Source organism: Phyllostomus hastatus, unplaced genomic scaffold, assembly GCF_019186645.2.
Source record: "Phyllostomus hastatus isolate PE091 unplaced genomic scaffold, TTU_PhHast_1.1 phas_contig_80, whole genome shotgun sequence".
Classification (NCBI taxonomy): domain Eukaryota; kingdom Metazoa; phylum Chordata; class Mammalia; order Chiroptera; family Phyllostomidae; genus Phyllostomus; species Phyllostomus hastatus.
In genome coordinates this window covers 20,129,208-20,146,142 of record NW_025333960.1, presented here as the reverse complement: position 1 = coordinate 20,146,142, position 16,935 = coordinate 20,129,208, and the positions used below count along the sequence as shown (strand labels likewise).

The window sequence follows — 16,935 nt, the reverse complement described above, 5'->3', positions numbered from 1 at the left end:
GTTGTCCCTTTTACCAGCCCTGCTACACGGGGATATTAGGAAAAAATTGTGAAAACCAAGGTGAACAGCCTGCTTCTAGAGGCTGAAGGAATCTAAAATCAAATTCATGCAGTAGCAGGGTCCCTGAGGCGTCCTTGCTCCCTCATCAGAATTATTAAGGGCATCGACTCTCCCGGAGTGACTAATGGAAATAGGCAGTAAATAACATTCTGGTTAGACTTAAAAAAAAAAAAAACAACCGAAGAAGAGGTTAAATGCTTGGTCAGGGGAGGAGAGTGAGCTTCTAAATAAGAGAAAATTGTGAAATGACTATACTTTTGTGATTCCCTAGTTTAGATAGAGTAAATTGAGAACCTTTTGAAAGAACTCTGCAAGAACTTTGCAAATAGATGTCTTATCCTTGGTTTCTAAGAAGGATTATGTGAATAAAATTGTCTTATTTCATTGAAGGATGTTTGTCCTTATGCCACTCTGATATCCGTGCTTTCTCACCCAAAAGGAACTCTGCCCAGGCTTCTTCTTCGACAATGTCAGTCTTTGTTGTGATGTTCAGCAGCTTCGGACACTGAAAGACAACCTGCAGCTGCCCCTGCAGTTTCTGTCCAGGTAGGCTGACTGCCAGGCAGACAAAATGGGTTTCAGGTACAGCAGGTCCTCGAATGATGTCATTTTGCTGTAATGTTGCTGAGACGCCATGGGAACTTAGCTCTCGTTTATGTCGGTTACTCCACGGGACAGTCGGTGTCATTATCTGTGGTTCCGCTCAAAGTCTTATTAGAGCCTAACCCTGGCACGAAGCAAGACCTCACCTCACTTATTAACTAGTAACATTCTGATTTTCTTTAAAAGTTTCAGTTTTATTTGAAGAAAGCAATCTTACGACTTCTCAGAAATAATAATTTCTGATAAAGTAATAATTATCAGACTTATTTTTCTTCCTAGCTACATTCCAAGTTCATACTTGTTTCTTCTCTGAGATGTCTTCACCCCAAAGGGTAGCCACACTGGGAGCTAGGTCCTTTCAGACCCGAGCCTATTTGCCCGCGGGCGGTTCTGCTCAGGTCTCCAACCCACAACCCTCATCCGTGGAACCCTCTGCGTCTCCCTCCTCGCTCCACCTTCCCTGGTTTGCACACGGTTCTCTCTTCCTTGGGTGACCTGATGTGCCGGAGGCCCCGTCCTCAGTCGAGCTGGACTTTGGTTACTGTTAACAAGATTGTTCTGGCGTAGTCGGCCAGTTTTGTCAGAGTCTGTTTGCTATTGAATCGGGCTCCATGACCAGGGCAGTGAAAACGGTTACAGAAGAGATGTTCTTATCTAAGCTGACACAGCAGTTCTCATTGTGCAAAAAAAACAAGCTGATGGCGGTCTTCAGAACAGCACACTGTGGTACTTTCTACATTTTTCACACATAAGCACCCTGATGAAGGTGGATAGAGGACATATGGCAAGGGGGAAATGCTTCTCTGTGCAGATATTCCTGCCAGTACCACTGCAGGTGACAGGGCCCAAGTCGGCATCCACAGAGGAATCCCTGCTCCCTCCCAGAGGTTGAAATTGCAATTGCAATGCAACAGCGTGCAATATGATAACAGACCGAACGTTAAGAATCTGACTGGGCCAGCATACCCTGTGGAAGGCTAGTGGGTGTTGATGAAGCCAGACTGGAGCCACCATTCAATGGAAATACATTTCTGTAGCACCTGCTCTAGGTGAGGCATTGCGGACATCAGAAGATAACCACGTTTTCTCCATGTTGTCAGAGGTACCAAAGCTTGATCAGTAACAGCAAATAATGAGAGGCTCATGTATGGAATGTCATGCAGCTGTCGAGTTGATGATTATGGAGACTAAATGTAGTAATATGGAAGGAAGTTTATAATTCATGGAAAGTGTTAGAAAGCTGTGCACCCCAAGAGTGATTTTTGTTATAAATGGTATATTTGTCATTCCTGTCTTGGTCACAGTAAAGCACAAGATAGCTGAAAGAGAGTCAGTGTGTGTGCCTGCTCCTTCACTAAACCAGATGCTTCGAAGGTTGGGACCACACACTCCTTGTTCCATATCCTCGTGTACCTTGTGTGGCGTCTGAACTGGATTAGAACAATCGATCTCATTGGTTGTGTTCCAACACCGCATGTCTAATGAAGCAATGGTTTGTGCAGATAGCTGTGAATCAAAGAGGAGAGACGGTTCTTTTGCCATATGACTAGTCAGCATTAGGAGCTTAAACTTCGAACCTGAAGTACAGCAGACAGCTTGGGGTGCTGCTGAAGTGCATGCTGCCGGAGACCTCCGCTGCTGTTCTGTTTTTCTCTTCAAGTCACAGGAAATGCTCTTGTGTTTAGAGAGGGCCTAGGAATTATCTGGGGCTTGGAAGAGGGTCCTTCAGAAGGTTTTAAGATGATCATTCTATTGTGAAAATCTCATCCTTCCCTTTGTTTTTCCTAATCAGAATCTTCACCAAGAAGCTTCTAAGTCCCTTTTGCTTCAAGTCAAAGAAAATATTTCTCTAAATTATAAAGTGTAGAATTCAGAGAAGTGTTTTTCCCTTTCTGAAATTATATCTGGACAACATAAAAGTAGTAATTAGGGCAGTTTTTAAAGCGATGTCTCTACTTTAACGGGCGGTTTTAGGTTTAGGATTGCTGGGTTTGATATGTGCTCAAGGTAATTCATTCATCATTTTACAATAAACTTGAAATATGCTCTGTCTATTTTAAGTCACTCTCCTGTTGGTCTTATTATCTGTGACATCATACCAAATATGGTTACTTTTTCTTTAGATGTCCATCGTGCTTTTATAACCTAATGAACCTGTTTTGTGAGCTGACATGTAGCCCTCGACAAAGTCAGTTTCTAAACGTTACAGAAACTGAAGATTATCTTGATCCTGTTACAAACCTGACGAAAACAAACGTAAAAGAATTACAGTACTATGTTGGAGAGAGTTTTGCCAATGGTAAGTAAACTTTTAATTACTCCTCTTTTACAGCTGATATCAGGGCAGTGGGTGAAGTTGTTCCTTTTATAGTCCTGTCAACTGTGTGCAAGTGACAATTTTTAGTTCCATTGGCTGTGAAATATGAATTATTTTTTTGCTTGTATCCTACGACTTGAACTACAACCTGTAAAAGTCTCCTTAAAGAAGAGATTTGCTTTAACTTCTTCCTAACTAAGATTCCATGTGGGGATTTTTAGTGTGTGCCATTTCACTTCTGTCCATTTTAGAACCCAGTGGAGCTGTGGTTCTGTGGGACCTGAATTGTGGAACTTGCATGAATTACTACAAGACTGAGGAGAGAGGGTGGAAGGGTCCTGGGTGGCCAAGGTGAGGAGATTTTGACTCTGAAGAAACAGATCACTGTAAGAGAAAGGAAGCAGGTATAACAAACAAGGAAGAGGGTACCTCAACTACTAGAAATAATAGAACAACCTGAAAAAGACCACATGATGTTTGTCGAAAATCACTGAAATGAGTTATGAAAGAGTAAGATACTAGGGGCAAAGAATGAACATATTAGAAATAGAACCAACTGAATCTACTATGAGAACAGTCATCTAAATAGACTAAAAGACAAGCAGCAGACCAGACACAGCTAAACAAAGAATGTGCCCAGGTATAATCGACAAGAGTAAGAATGTGACAAAGTTGTTGATTAGAAGAGGAACATACAATTTTAATTGTAATGATCAATTTAGGAAAAAATTTAATAGGTAAAAGGTCCTGTTCACAAAAGCAACAAAAAGTAAGAGACCTAGGAATCAGTTTGCCATATGATGTGACATAACAGACAACCTGGTGGACAGAGAGATCATTCTGTCTAGAAACACAACCATGCACGTGAAAGTTTGGTACCACCTGCCGGGAGTGTTGTTCTAAACCGTGAAGGGAAGGGTGGGTTCATTGATAGATGGAGTGAAAAAACTGATTATTCTGTTCATCTAATGTATGTTTCCCCATATTATACTAAAAATGTATAGATTAAAAATACTGATTTTGGGAATTTTAAAAAATATATATAGAATGTCTTTATGACTTTAAGGTGAGAGGGAAGCATTTTAGACAAGAGGAAAAGCAGAAACCATAAGTGAAAAGTTTCATAAATATGAATGATTGCCCTGGCTGGCATGGGTCAGTGGATTGAGCATTGGCCTATGAACCAAAAGGTTGCCGATTCGATTTGGTCAGGGCCCGTGCCTGGGTGGTGGGCCAGGTCCGCACTTGGGGGTGTGCAAGAGGCAACCAATCGAAGTTTTTCTCTCTCTTTCTCCTTCCCTTCCCCTCCTCCTCTCTCTGAAAACAAATAAGTGCAATCTTTAAAAATAAATAAAATAAATATAAATGGTTAGTATCTAGAGCAATCAGTGAAATGTAGATTAAAACAGTAAGCTACCATTTGATATATAAGATTGTCACAAATTATAAAATTACTCAATTCCAAATATGGGTGAGGATGTAGAGCAATAGGAATGCCAATAACTTGGTGCAAGTGTTTGAAAACCATCTGAAAAGTAATTTCTCAATGCCTGGCAAAGTTAAAGGTAAACGTACCCTCATCCCAGAAGTGCCGCAGCAGAATTCTTAGTGTATGTAAACAGGAGAGCCGTGTAAGAATATTCGTTGTAGCATTTCTGTGATTGTGAAAAATTGAAGACATAAGAGAATGAGAGACAGACAAAGAGTGGGAGAAAATATTTGCAAAACACCTATTTCATAAAGGGCTATTACCCAAAGTATAGGAAGAACTTAAAACTCAACAATAAGAAAGAGAACAATGTGATTGAAAAATGGACAAAAGACCTGAACAGACACCTATCAAAGAAGATATATGCATAGCAAATAAGCAAATGAAAAGATGCCCCACATCATATGTCATTAGGGAATTCCAAATTAAGACAACAATAAGATGTGACAACAATAAGATGTGACAACACACTATTTCATGGCCGGAACCCAGAACACCGACAGCACCACGTGCTGGCAAGCCTGTGGAGCCCCGGGAGCCTCTCACACGTTGCAGGTGAGAATGTGTAATAGTACAGCCACTCTGGAAAACTGTTTGGTAGTTTCTTAGAAAATTAAAAATACTGTTACGTCTGATCCAGCAATCATGTTCCTTGGTATTTACCCTGAAGCGTTGAAAATGCATGTCCACACGAAAACCTGCACATGGACATTTATAGAAGCTGTATTCATAATTGCCAGAACTTGGAAGAAACCCAGGTGTCCCCCAGTAGGTGAATGGAGAAACTGTGGCACATCCAGATAGTGGGATATTCTTCAGCACTAAAAGGAAGTACAGACATGGAGGCACCTTAGATTCATATTACTAAGTGAAGGAAGCTAACCTAAAAAGGCTACGTATTGTACGATTCCAACTGCATGTGACACTCTGTAAAAGTCAGAACTATGGAGACAGTAGAAGGTTCAGTGGTAGCCGGGGGGCGGGGGAGAGAGGGATGACAAGGAGGAGCTCTGGGGCTCTTGAGGGCCCTGAAACTACTGTTTCGTGTTGTAGTGGTGGATACGTGCAATTATACACTCTCCAGAACCCGTGGAATGCATTGTACAACACCCGGAGGGAATGCCAGTGTACGCCATGGACTCTGGGTGACAGTACTGTGTCAGCGCAGGTTCAGCACGAGTAACAAATGTCCCACTTTGGTGTGGTTGATAGTGGGGTGGCGGTGCTCATGTGTAGGCAGGGGTCATACGGGAGCCCAGTACTTTCTGCTCGTTTCACTGTGAACCTAAAATTGCTCTAAATAATAAAGTCCTTTTTTAAAAAACAAATGAAAATATCAGAGACACTAAATGCTAATTAAGAGAATGGATAATATATTGGAGTTTAGTTGTAGTCTATAATGGAATACTTAAAACTGTTCAAAAATATGAGAGTTACGGCAGTCACATGAATGACTTAAAAATACTGACTGAAAATGTTATAGAACAGTACTACAGTACTGTTACATTAATCAGTACTACATATTTATTGATATAATGTGGCATAAAAGGACACAAACGTGCATGGGAAAGGTAAACATCAAATTCAGGATTGTGGTTACCCTGCGGAAGGAATGATAATCGTAGGGAGGGATAGTCGGAAGGCTTCAGTTGTATGTATAGTGTTTTGTTTGTTTTTTCACTGTTGAAGCAAATGCTATAAAATAGATTGATAGAGTGGGGGAGTGAGTAAGTGGGAATTGTATTCTCCACATTTTCTGTGTGCTTGAAGTGTTTAATAAAAACCTAAAAACCAAATGGTAAGCTGGGAGATGTGATAGAATCACCCAGAAAACAGGGTTATAAAGATCATTCAAGAAGTGAAACGTGGGCCCTAGCTGGCGGGGCTCAGTGGATTGAGTGCCAGCCTATGAACTGAAAGGTCACCAGTTTGATTCCCAGGCAAGGCAATGTCTGGGTTGCGGGCCAGGTCCTTGCTGGGGGCATTCAAGAGGCAACCAATGGGAACATTATTGTTTTTCTCCCTCTCTTCCCCTGTCTCTAAAAAAAAAAGTAAGTAAATCTTTAAAAAAAATTTTTTTTAAAGTGACATGGGGTAAAGTGAGGAACTCCAGAAAAAGACAAGAAAGATAATTGGGGAGAGACAATAAGCAAAAGGGTAATAGCTGAGGATTTTCCAGAATGGATGAGAGGTGAATCCTAGGACTTAGGAAAAGAAAATGGCCTGGCTGGTACACCTCAGTGGATCGAGCACAGGCCTGCAAGCCAAAGGGTCACTAGTTGGATTCCCAGTCAGGGCACATGCCTGGGTTGCAAGCCAGGTCCCTGGTAGGGGGCGGGAGAGAGGCAACCACACATTGATGTTTCTCTCCCTCTCTGTCTCCCTCCCTTCCCCTCTCTCTAAAAATAAACAAAATCTTAAAAAATAAAATAACAACAACAACAAATAATTCCATTTATAATAGTATCAAAAAGAATGAAATGCTTAGGAGTAAATTTTAACAAGAGAAGTACAAAACTTATACTCTTTAAAATTATAAAACATTATTTAAAGAAATTAAAAAGGATCTTAAAAATGGAATGCCATCCCATCTTCTTGGCTCAGAAGACTTAATATTGTTAAGATGGCAGTACCACCCAAATCGATCTGCATATTCAGTATAGTCCCTATCAGAATCCCAACTGACTTTTATGTAGAAATCGATTCTGAGTCGAGCCTGGTGCCCAGCGCTGGGAGCTCAGCAGGCGGTGGCGGCCTGATCTCCAGGGCAGCCTGCTTCCTCCAGGTCTCTCCTTCCTTCCCCAAGGTCAGCATGAAAGCTTTCAGTCCCATGAGGTCCGTTAGGAAAAACAACCTTTCAGACCACAGCCTGGGCATCTCCCGGAGCAAAACCCCAGTGGATGACCCAATGAGCCTGCTCTACAACAGGAACGACTGCTATTCCAAGCTCAGGATGCTGGTGCCCAGCATCCCCCAGAACAAGAGGGTGAGCAAGACGGAAATCCTGCAGCATGTCATCGATTACGTCTTGGACCTGCAGATCGCCCTGGACTCGCACCCTACCATTGTCAGCCTGCACCACCCGCGCCCCGGCCAGAGCCAGGCATCCAGGACGCCGCTGACCACCCTGAACACGGACATCAGCATCCTGTCCTTGCAGGCTTCTGAATTCCCTTCTGAGTTCATGTCAAATGACAGCAAAGCACTCTGTGGCTGAGTAAATGGTGTTCATGACTTTCCCCCCTTTGCACAACAACAAATCCACAGGAACTTATTTTTCAACCATTTCACAAGGAGAACAACAAGTTGAATGGACCTTTTTAAAAAATGGAAGCAGAACTAAGAAGGATCAGATCCTCCTCCCCAGGGAGTTTCTGACCTGGCTGGACTATGATAGTTATTTATGAAAAAGACTTTTAATGCTCTTTCTGCAGTTGGAAGGTTTTCTTTATATACTGTTCCCACCATGGGGAGTGAAAACGTGAAAATCACAATGAATTATCCAGTTTTAGCAGACTGCCTTTGACAAAGGTGGAGCTCGAATACCAGAAGGATCCAGTATTCAGTTACTTAATGAAGTCTTTCAGTCAGAAATGACCTTTTGGATGCAAGCCTGCTGAATGCTGTGTATATATTTATATATAAATATATATATATTGAGTGAAACCCTGTGAACTCTTTAATTAGAGTTTTCTTCTATAGCGGTAGAGATGTCTATTTCTGCATACAAAGTGTAATGATGTACTTATGCTAAACTTTTTATAAAAGTTTAGTTGTAAACTTAACCTTTTATACGGAATAAATCAAGTGTGTTTAAAAAGAAAGAAAGAAAGAAAGAAAGAGATCGACAGGCTGATTGTAAAATTCACATGGACTTGCAAGGGACCAGGACTAGCTAAAACTATTGTGAAAAAGGATTAAATAGGAGGCCTCACACATTCCAGCTTCAGATTTTATTACCAACCAATGAATATCAAAACAGTTTGGTACTGGAATAAGAGTAAATATATAGAACAATGAGATAGAATTGAAAATACAATTCACCGTGAACAAGGCAGTTTTGAACTGCGTGGGTCCACTTATATGTGGATTTTTTCCATTAACCCAATTAACCCTTAATTGACTGCAGTTCAGTTGATTGTTGCAATTCAAGTTCATGTTGTTCGGGGGTCAGCTCTGCAGTTGAGAATCCACACAGTTAGAGGGCCAACTGTGTGGGAGGTGCCAGCAAATCCTATACTGTTCAGGAGTCAACTGTAAACCCGTGTCTGTGGTCATCTGATTTTTGACAAGGTTGCCAAGACCATTCAATGGGGAAAGAATAGTCTTTCAACAAGCGGTGTTTGAACAACTGGATAGCCACGTGTAGGAGAATTAAGTTGGAGCCCTAGCTAGTGTAGCTCAGTTGGTTGGAACATTGTCCTGTAAACTGGAAGGTCACAAGTTCAATTCCAGGTCAAGGCATATACCTAGGTTGTGGGTTCAGTCCCAAGTAAGGGCGCATACAAGAGGCAACTGATCAGTGTTTCTCTTTCACATTGATGTTTCCTTCTCTCTCTCCTTGCCTTTCCCTCTCTCTAAAATCAGTAAGTATGTCTTTGGGCGAGGATAAAAAAAACAAAATGAAGCTGGACAGTTACCTCATAGCATATACAAAAATTAACTTAAAATTGATCAAAGGCCTATATGTAAGAGCTAAAACTAGAAAAATCTCAAAAGAAAACAAGGATAACTCTTCATGACCTCAGATTTGGCAATACAGTCTTGAATGTGACACCAAAAATGTGGCAACAAAAAAAACTAAAGTAAAAACCTTTTGTGCTTCAAAGGACACCATCAAGAAAAGGCAAAAATATATGCAAATCATGTATTTAATAAGGGACTTGTATCTAGAATGTATATAGAACTCTAACAACCCAGTAATAAATAGAAAGCAAATAAAAAATGGGTAAAAGATATAAACAGACATTTCTCCAAGGACAAATGGCCAATAAGCTTATGAAAAGATGCTTGAAATCATTAGGCATCCAAAAGTGCAAATCAAAACCGTGATGAGATGCCACATCCCACCCGCCAGGAAGGCTGGAATCAACAAGTCAGTAACAACAAGTGTGGACAAGGATGTAGGGAAGTCTGAACCTTCCTCTGCTGCTGGTGGGGATGCAAAATGGTGCAGTCACTTTGGAAAACAGTCTGGCAGTTTCTGAAACAATTATACACAGTTACCATATGACCCAGCAATTCCACAAGAGAAATGAAAACATGTCTGCACAAAAGCTGTACATAAATATTTATAGCAGCATTATTCATGATAGCCAAAAGTGGAAAAACCCAGATATCCATCAACTGATACATAAACAAAATGTGGTGTGTTCTCATGACAGAGTATCATTTGGACCTGAAAGGGAATGCAGTGCTGACACACACTGCAGCGTGGATGGGCTGTGAAAGAAGGCAGTCACAAAAGACTGCCAGTACATACTGCATGATTCCGTGTGTATGAAGTGTCCGGAATAGGCAAATCTATAGAGACAGAAGTAGATTAGTGGTTGCTTAGGGCCTAGTGGGGCAGAAGGAAATAAGGGACCATTAGCTAAAGGGTTCAGGGTTTCTTATTTTAAGGTGATAAGAATGCAAAGGTTCTGAGTTCTAAAATTAACTGTGGTAATGGTTGTACATATCTGTAAATAAGCTAAAATCCATTAAATTCCAATTTTAAATGATGAATTATATGGTCTCTGAATTACATTTCAGTAAAGCTATTTTTAAAAGAAACCTATATCTAAAAATAGTTTAAAGAAACTGTAAAACTCCAAAGACAAAGATCTTAAAAGCAGGTACAAAAAAATACAAATCACAAGATTTGTAATACAAATTACAAAAGAATGACAATTGCAAATTTTCTCACCAGCAACAGTGGAGGCCAGAAGACAATGGAATAATCACAGTTCTAAAGAAAATAACTGTCACTCTAGTTCAGTTGTCTTTCAAGAGTAAGGGTAAGCCCTGGCATGTGTGGCTCAGTGGATTGAGTGCCTGCTGGCCTGTGAACCAAAGGGTCGCTGGTTCAATTCCCAGTCAGGGCACATGCCTGGCTTGCAGGCCAGGTCCCCAGTAGGGAGCATGCAAGAGGCAACCACACATTGATGTTTCTCTTCCTTTCTTTCCCGCTCCCCTCTCTCCAAAAATAAATAAATAAAATCTTAAAAAAAGTTTTTTTAAAAAGAGTGGGGTGAAACACAATAATTTTATAGGTATCTCCTTTAGGAGAAGAAGATCCTGGGAAGTTTCTAACAAGTAGGGGCTAGTAAATAAATGTTAACATAGGACCCATTACCACTACTTCCTTCTGTGTAAAATGCCATGGACATTATTATCCTCATTTAGTGCACTGTCTTTCTTTATGTGTACTAAAATAAAACAGAAAGAGGAGTAGTGGGTTCATTCTCATGTGACCTCTGCCCTGAAACCAGTTCTCTCTGTAAGTTCCCTTCATTCTCCAGCTGTATAGTTTCCTGCCACCGAAGTTTTCTGGAACCAGCTTTGTTCTCTGAACAGGCACTAAGGTTCTTAGCTTCTCCTTCCTCAGTCTTAGTACAGTAGGAGTAATACTTCTCCCAGATGTTGTGGGCTACACGGGATAACATAAGCCTTTCCCACCTATTTCTTATGTTTGTTGCTTGGAGTCTGGCCTAGTCGTCATGATAAGCTGGTTTCAGGGGTAATCTCCTTTTCCGCCCTTAGTGTCCCCTGTCCCCCCATTCCTGTCCCTAACTGCTGATTGCACTGCATGGGGGTCTCTGAGTTCACATACGAGAGGCCTTTGTGACATCTCTCCCAGCGAATTAAAGCAGTGTGATGTTTCCGTCCTCTCCCCTGCTAGCGATGTACAATGCCTGCAGGGACGTGGAGGCCCCCTCCAGTAACGACAAAGCCCTGGGACTCCTGTGTGGGAGGGATGCCGAGGCCTGCAACGCCACCAACTGGATCGAGTACATGTTCAATAAGAACAACGGCCAGGCACCTTTCACCATCACCCCCATTTTTTCAGGTAGGTGCAGGGACTCCCGGGGGTGTGTATTTGTCCTGTTTTTTAAAGCCCAGGAGCCTTCAACTGCCATATGAAGATAAATTCAGGTAACTAGCTCCTGGAACGTCCCTCCAGTGAGAGAGGTGAGTAGAGCCTTTATCCGGCCCCTGGTTAATTTAGGGTCTAGGAATGGGAATAGAGGAGGGAGAAGAATTGCCTTCAGCTATTGCCACATTGTCAAAAGAATAATCTGGGTTTTTTATTTAAAAAGTAGAAGGCCAAACGTCGTTACAAAAGCCTTTTTAGGAACTCTGAAATAGTGTAAGACTAGTTCCTCAATAAAAAAATGACACGATTGAAGCTTTTCCTCGTCAAGGGATGTTCCCAAACCTCAGTGACAAAACCTAGCTGTGCTCAGTTACTGAGGTCACTTAAAATTTTACAGGGTTAAGTGGCAACACATCATTTGATCGAATAGAAACCTCCAGGCCTATTGACTCTTCCAGTCATGTTCTGCATCTCCTTGTGCTTATCACTGGATTTGAATGTGATTCAGTACAAACTTAGTGTTTTCTACATCGAGACATTCACTCAGCACAATCCCCACTGCAGATCTCCCCACCCACGGGATGGAGCCCATGAACAATGCCACCAAGGGCTGTGCCGAGGCCGTGGACGAGGTCACCGGGCCCTGCAGCTGCCAGGACTGCTCAGCCGTGTGCGGCCCCAAGCCCCAGCCCCCGCCCCTGCCCCTTCCCTGGAGAATCTGGGGCCTGGACGCCATGTATGTTGTCATGTGGCTCACCTACATGGCGTTTCTGCTCGTGTTTTTTGGAGCATTTTTTGCCGTGTGGTGCTACAGGTAAGCTATTTTGTTTGTCCTTCAGAGTAAGAAGGAAAATATTACTCAAGTTGCACTTCCAGTTTTTACTTGGCAGACCTTGGTTAATTAGAACAGGAAACAATTATCTGTATTAAAGCCATTTCATAAATTGCTTATGTCCTGCAACTAGTAAATAATCAAAGCCCTGTTCTGACATTGAAACATTTAAAGTTGGTTTCATTGATTTATTCAAAATGATGTGAATTAAAGGGCCATGTAGTAACCACCCACTCTTTGACAGAAAGTCTGAGGGGCCAAGTATGGTTCAAGTCTATTGAAATGCAATACTAGGGCCCCTGTAGATCTTGATGTAGGACGGTCTATTTTATTTAACTTTTTATTTTAAAATAGTTTGAGACTTAACAAAAAGGTACAGAAATAGTTGTACATGTAATACTTAATGTATATGTGTTGGATAAATATATGAGGTCTGTCCAGAAAGTATCCAGCCATGTAATATGGAAAATAGAGACGTTAATTGAAGAAGATGAAAGAAGCATTGTATGTAGGACAATGACAGCCCATTCCCCTTCAAAGTAGGCACCTTGAGGCCTCACCCCATTCTCCCAATTGCCATCAGTTGCCCTGTTGCATTTTACTGAAATCTCATTGATGATCTAAAATTGCTTCCTTTCAAAGATGATTTTAGTTTTGGGAAAAGCCAGAAGTTTGAGAGCACCAAATCTGGGCTGTAGGGGACTGAGTCACCTGGGTGATTTGATGTTTCCTCAAAAAACTCTGCATAAGACATGATGCATGAATGGGCACCTTGTTGTCATGATGAAGCTACCCATCACCAGTTGCCCATAGCTGTGGCCTCCTGAATCATCCAAATAGTTTCTATGGAAGAGTGTTCAAGCTTTATGCAAAATTTGATGCAGATTCATTGCTCTACTTTCTCAGTCATTTTGAATGCGATGGCCACACAGTACACATGCTCAGTCAGTGGCATCTACTGCCCCCACCGACTAGCACAGTGAAGTCATCAGTGTTCACACATGCGCATCCCAGTCCACTCTCCTTCACTGCCAGGTTACATCGATGTCACACAAACCATTCTCGTTATATTAACAATGGTTGGACTTTTTCCAGACAGACCTCATATATATATATACCCAGCTTCCCCTACTGTTACAGCTTACATAACCCATAGTGTATAATTATCAAAACCATGATTATTAGCTAAACTAAGGACTATATAAAAATTTCACCAGTTTCTTTCCTAATGCCCCTTTCCTTTTTCAGGATCCCGTATCACATCCACTTGTGCTTTATTAGTCTTCCTCTGACCTGTTCCTCAGTCTCTCCATTTCTTTTACGGCCTGGACACTTTTGATGAGTACTGGTCCATTATTTTGTAGAATGTCCCTCGATGTGGTTTTATTTGATACTTTCTCCTGATTAGATTGAAGTTATGGGTTTTTGACCAGGAAGGTCACAGGAGCGATGCTGCATCTCTCCTGGTCTGCCCTATCAGGAGGCACAGGACATCTGCATGCCTCCTTGCTGGTGATGTGAGCCTTGATCACGTGGTTAAGATGGCATCTTTCTTCCAGATTTCTCCGCAGTGAAGTTACTATTCTTGCTTTGTGGGAATAGTAGCTCCCCTAAATATATTAGGGGAGATGCGTTGAGACTGTGCTAACACTTTGTGAACTCGGGTGAAATAAAGTGACAGGGAAGAAGAAAACAGGCTGAGGAAGTAAGCTTTTAAGGGGTTATGGGAGTGTCAGAAGAGCAGCTTTGTTATAATGAAATACACTGATACTACTTACATGCTTTTATTTTTCAGAAAACGGTATTTTGTCTCCGAGTACACCCCCATCGATAGCAATATCGCTTTCCCTGCATTTGTCCGTGACAAAGGTAGGCACACTCGTACTAACAGGGTTAGGGTTATGTTGGCATGCGTGTTCATTTCCTCAACTAATGTGTATGCGCCTGTTCTGGGAGAGACAGTGCTGGTGCTGAGAATGCAGTTGTGATTGAGACAGACAGGTCCTGCATTGTGTACTTACAGGCTAGTCGGGGTGGCAGACCAGAACCAAGCCATTAGTAACAGCAGTAGAATAATGAAGGACTGGGATGGAGCTATGGAGGCGCTAACCTGGCAGGCCGAGAGCAGGAATAGCAGGGAAGGCTGATGGGGGCTGCTAAGAAGGGTGGCCTCCAGAGCAGTTAGGTAGCTGAGGGCGTGGGATGAGGGGAATCTCACGCACATCCCTAGGCGGTACAGGCGGGATTCCTGCTGGGGCAGAAGTAGCTAATGCTTTCCTTGTTTCAACTTTCAGGAATGGCTTGCCTTCTAACCTCCACCCTCTCTTCCTCTCCCACCCTTTTAGGGGAGATGCCCTGCTGCAACCCGCTTGGTGAGCTGTTTGAGGGCTGTTTGAGGCAGCTTTTCACACAGTGGGGCTCCTTCTGTGTCCAAAACCCCGGCTGCGTCATTTTCTTCTCCTTGGTCTTCATTGCTGCCTGTTCCTTAGGCCTGATGTTTGTCCAAGTCACGACCAACCCAGTTGACCTCTGGTCAGCTCCCGGCAGCCAGGCACGCCGGGAAAAAGAGTACTTCGACACCCACTTTGGGCCTTTCTTCCGCACAGAACAGCTTATTATCCAGGCCCCCCACACCCACACACACACCTACCAGCCGTACCCCTCCGGATCCGACGTGCCCTTCGGACCTCCGCTTAACCTGGAGATTTTGCACCAGGTAATCTCTTTGCAGAACTCCGTTTCCAGGCGCACAGTGGTTTGTTGGCTTTTACACGTCGACCAGTTCGGCTGGCTGTGAGTTCGGGGCTGAATGTAGCAGTAAATTTTGAATATCTTAATGGAAAAATAGTGAATTTTCAGGAAAGTGAATGGCAGGTGTTGAACTTAATGAACAGTTTTTTATAGTCTGCTTTTGTGTTTGCTGCATATGACAGGTCTTGCTTCTTTCTAGAAGTCAGGATGAACATTTTTCACTTTTGAAGCAAAATGTATTTATAGTTCACCTTAGGAACTTATGGAGTCTCTTTCCCTTGGTGGTTGTAAAGGAATATGCTAGAACCCAAAGGACTGAAGCCACAGTCCTTTGTGCTATCCTGGGGACCTGGGGAGGCACTACTGGTCATCACTGATCTGCCTGAAGAAGGGAGGGTATCGTTTCCTGCATTTGCTGAGAGTTGTGTTTGGGGCGAGATCCGCCTTGTTCTCCCCTGGCACACTTGCCCTGGAGAAATGTTTTCGTGCATAAACTGCCTCCCACTTCTTTTTAAACAAACGGTTGCACATCCACATGGCTTTTTCTTTAAATGTGGATCTTGCCTGCAGAAAGTCTGATGTCTTGAAAAACATCAGTGTAGTCCCAAGACTTCAGTAGAATCTTTTCCCCACCAGTGACTGCCTGGAGCTTTTTCCCAACTTGTTGCAGAAGGTGCCGAGCAGTTACTCGTCTCCAGGAGTGCATTCTCTATTAGAAAACACGAGAACATGCATAAATAATCCTAGAATGGAGCAAGGCAGCAAGTGGCTTGTTTTTGGTGAGGGGGAGTGTCAGGAAGACAAGGCATATTGCACCAGTGTCCCCTCTGGCCCTGCTGGTCACTGCTGGGGGCGGGGAGTGGGGGGCGATGTCCATGTGTTCTGCACTGAGATGTGGCCTGGCACTGGTGTCACCTCCCCGTCTCTCTGAACACGTCGAATAGGGTCTCCATCCCAGTTTGCTGTCCTCTAAGACTGGGCTTTGGCGTCACCAGATACTTTACCCCATATTATGCCTTCATCCTCTCCCTGTCCAAGGAAGAGCTTTCCCCAAATACTTTGTATCTTGTGATCCCTTGGGGCAATAATGGTTAGTAGAAATGATGTGTTTCTGGCTTTGTATCTTCTTCAGGTTCTTGACTTACAAACAGCCATCGAAAACATTACTGCATCTTATAACAACGAGACGGTGACACTTCAAGACATCTGCCTGGCCCCGCTCTCACCATATAACAAAAACTGCACCATCATGAGTGTGTTGAATTACTTCCAGAACAGCCACTCCATGCTGGACCACCAAATAGGGGACCCCTTCTACACGTACGCGGATTACCACACGCACTTCCTGTACTGTGTACGGTACGTGGCCAGGCCGTTGCTTGTTCATCCCACCAGTATTTGTGCACTTGCTGTTGCTACACACCTTGTAGGTACTGGAGCCCCAGCCATGAGCAAGTGAAGGACATGTTCTAATGGAGGGAGGCAGACGGTGAACAGACAGGTCCGGGCTCTAAGGCCAGGTGGAGACGGGCACTAAGGAGACAGTAAAGCCAAGCAAGAAGATAGAGGGTGGGGGTGGGGCAGGGGCAGGGTCCTGCTTTAGAGGGAGGGAGCCCTGCTTGAAGGGAAAGGCCAGCGGGGAGCCTGTGAGTATCGGAGGAAAAAGTGTTCCAAGTAGAGGGAGCAGTAGGTACAAAGGCCCTGGGCGGAGCTTTTGTGATGTTTAGTGGAGGCACAGCAGGTACCTCCTGGCCTTTACCTCATGCCTGGATTGATAGCATGTAGTTTCATCTACCACAGCAACC

The 16,935-nt window shown here is 43.1% G+C and overlaps 2 protein-coding genes across 2 annotated transcripts in view; both read left to right on the top strand.

Annotated features, from left to right (window-relative positions):
- Positions 1–16,935, top strand: part of NPC1 (NPC intracellular cholesterol transporter 1) — a 50,086-nt gene that overhangs the window by 13,381 nt on the left and 19,770 nt on the right. Inside the window, exons 3-9 of the mRNA XM_045850423.1 lie at positions 500–606; positions 2,787–2,962; positions 11,353–11,520; positions 12,112–12,361; positions 14,175–14,248; positions 14,725–15,095; positions 16,263–16,489. Coding sequence (XP_045706379.1) covers positions 500–606; positions 2,787–2,962; positions 11,353–11,520; positions 12,112–12,361; positions 14,175–14,248; positions 14,725–15,095; positions 16,263–16,489 — 1,373 coding nt within the window. The remainder of the gene's footprint in view (positions 1–499; positions 607–2,786; positions 2,963–11,352; positions 11,521–12,111; positions 12,362–14,174; positions 14,249–14,724; positions 15,096–16,262; positions 16,490–16,935) is intronic.
- Positions 7,282–7,889, top strand: LOC123826430 (DNA-binding protein inhibitor ID-2-like). The gene has a single exon (XM_045850426.1). It carries the CDS (start codon positions 7,282–7,284, stop codon positions 7,684–7,686), a length of 405 nt encoding a protein of 134 aa, XP_045706382.1. The 3' UTR covers positions 7,687–7,889.

Bases quoted from the DNA above. Each gene is read 5' to 3' on its own strand.
- LOC123826430 (XM_045850426.1), top strand. From the start codon at position 7,282: ATGAAAGCTTTCAGTCCCATGAGGTCCGTTAGGAAAAACAACCTTTCA.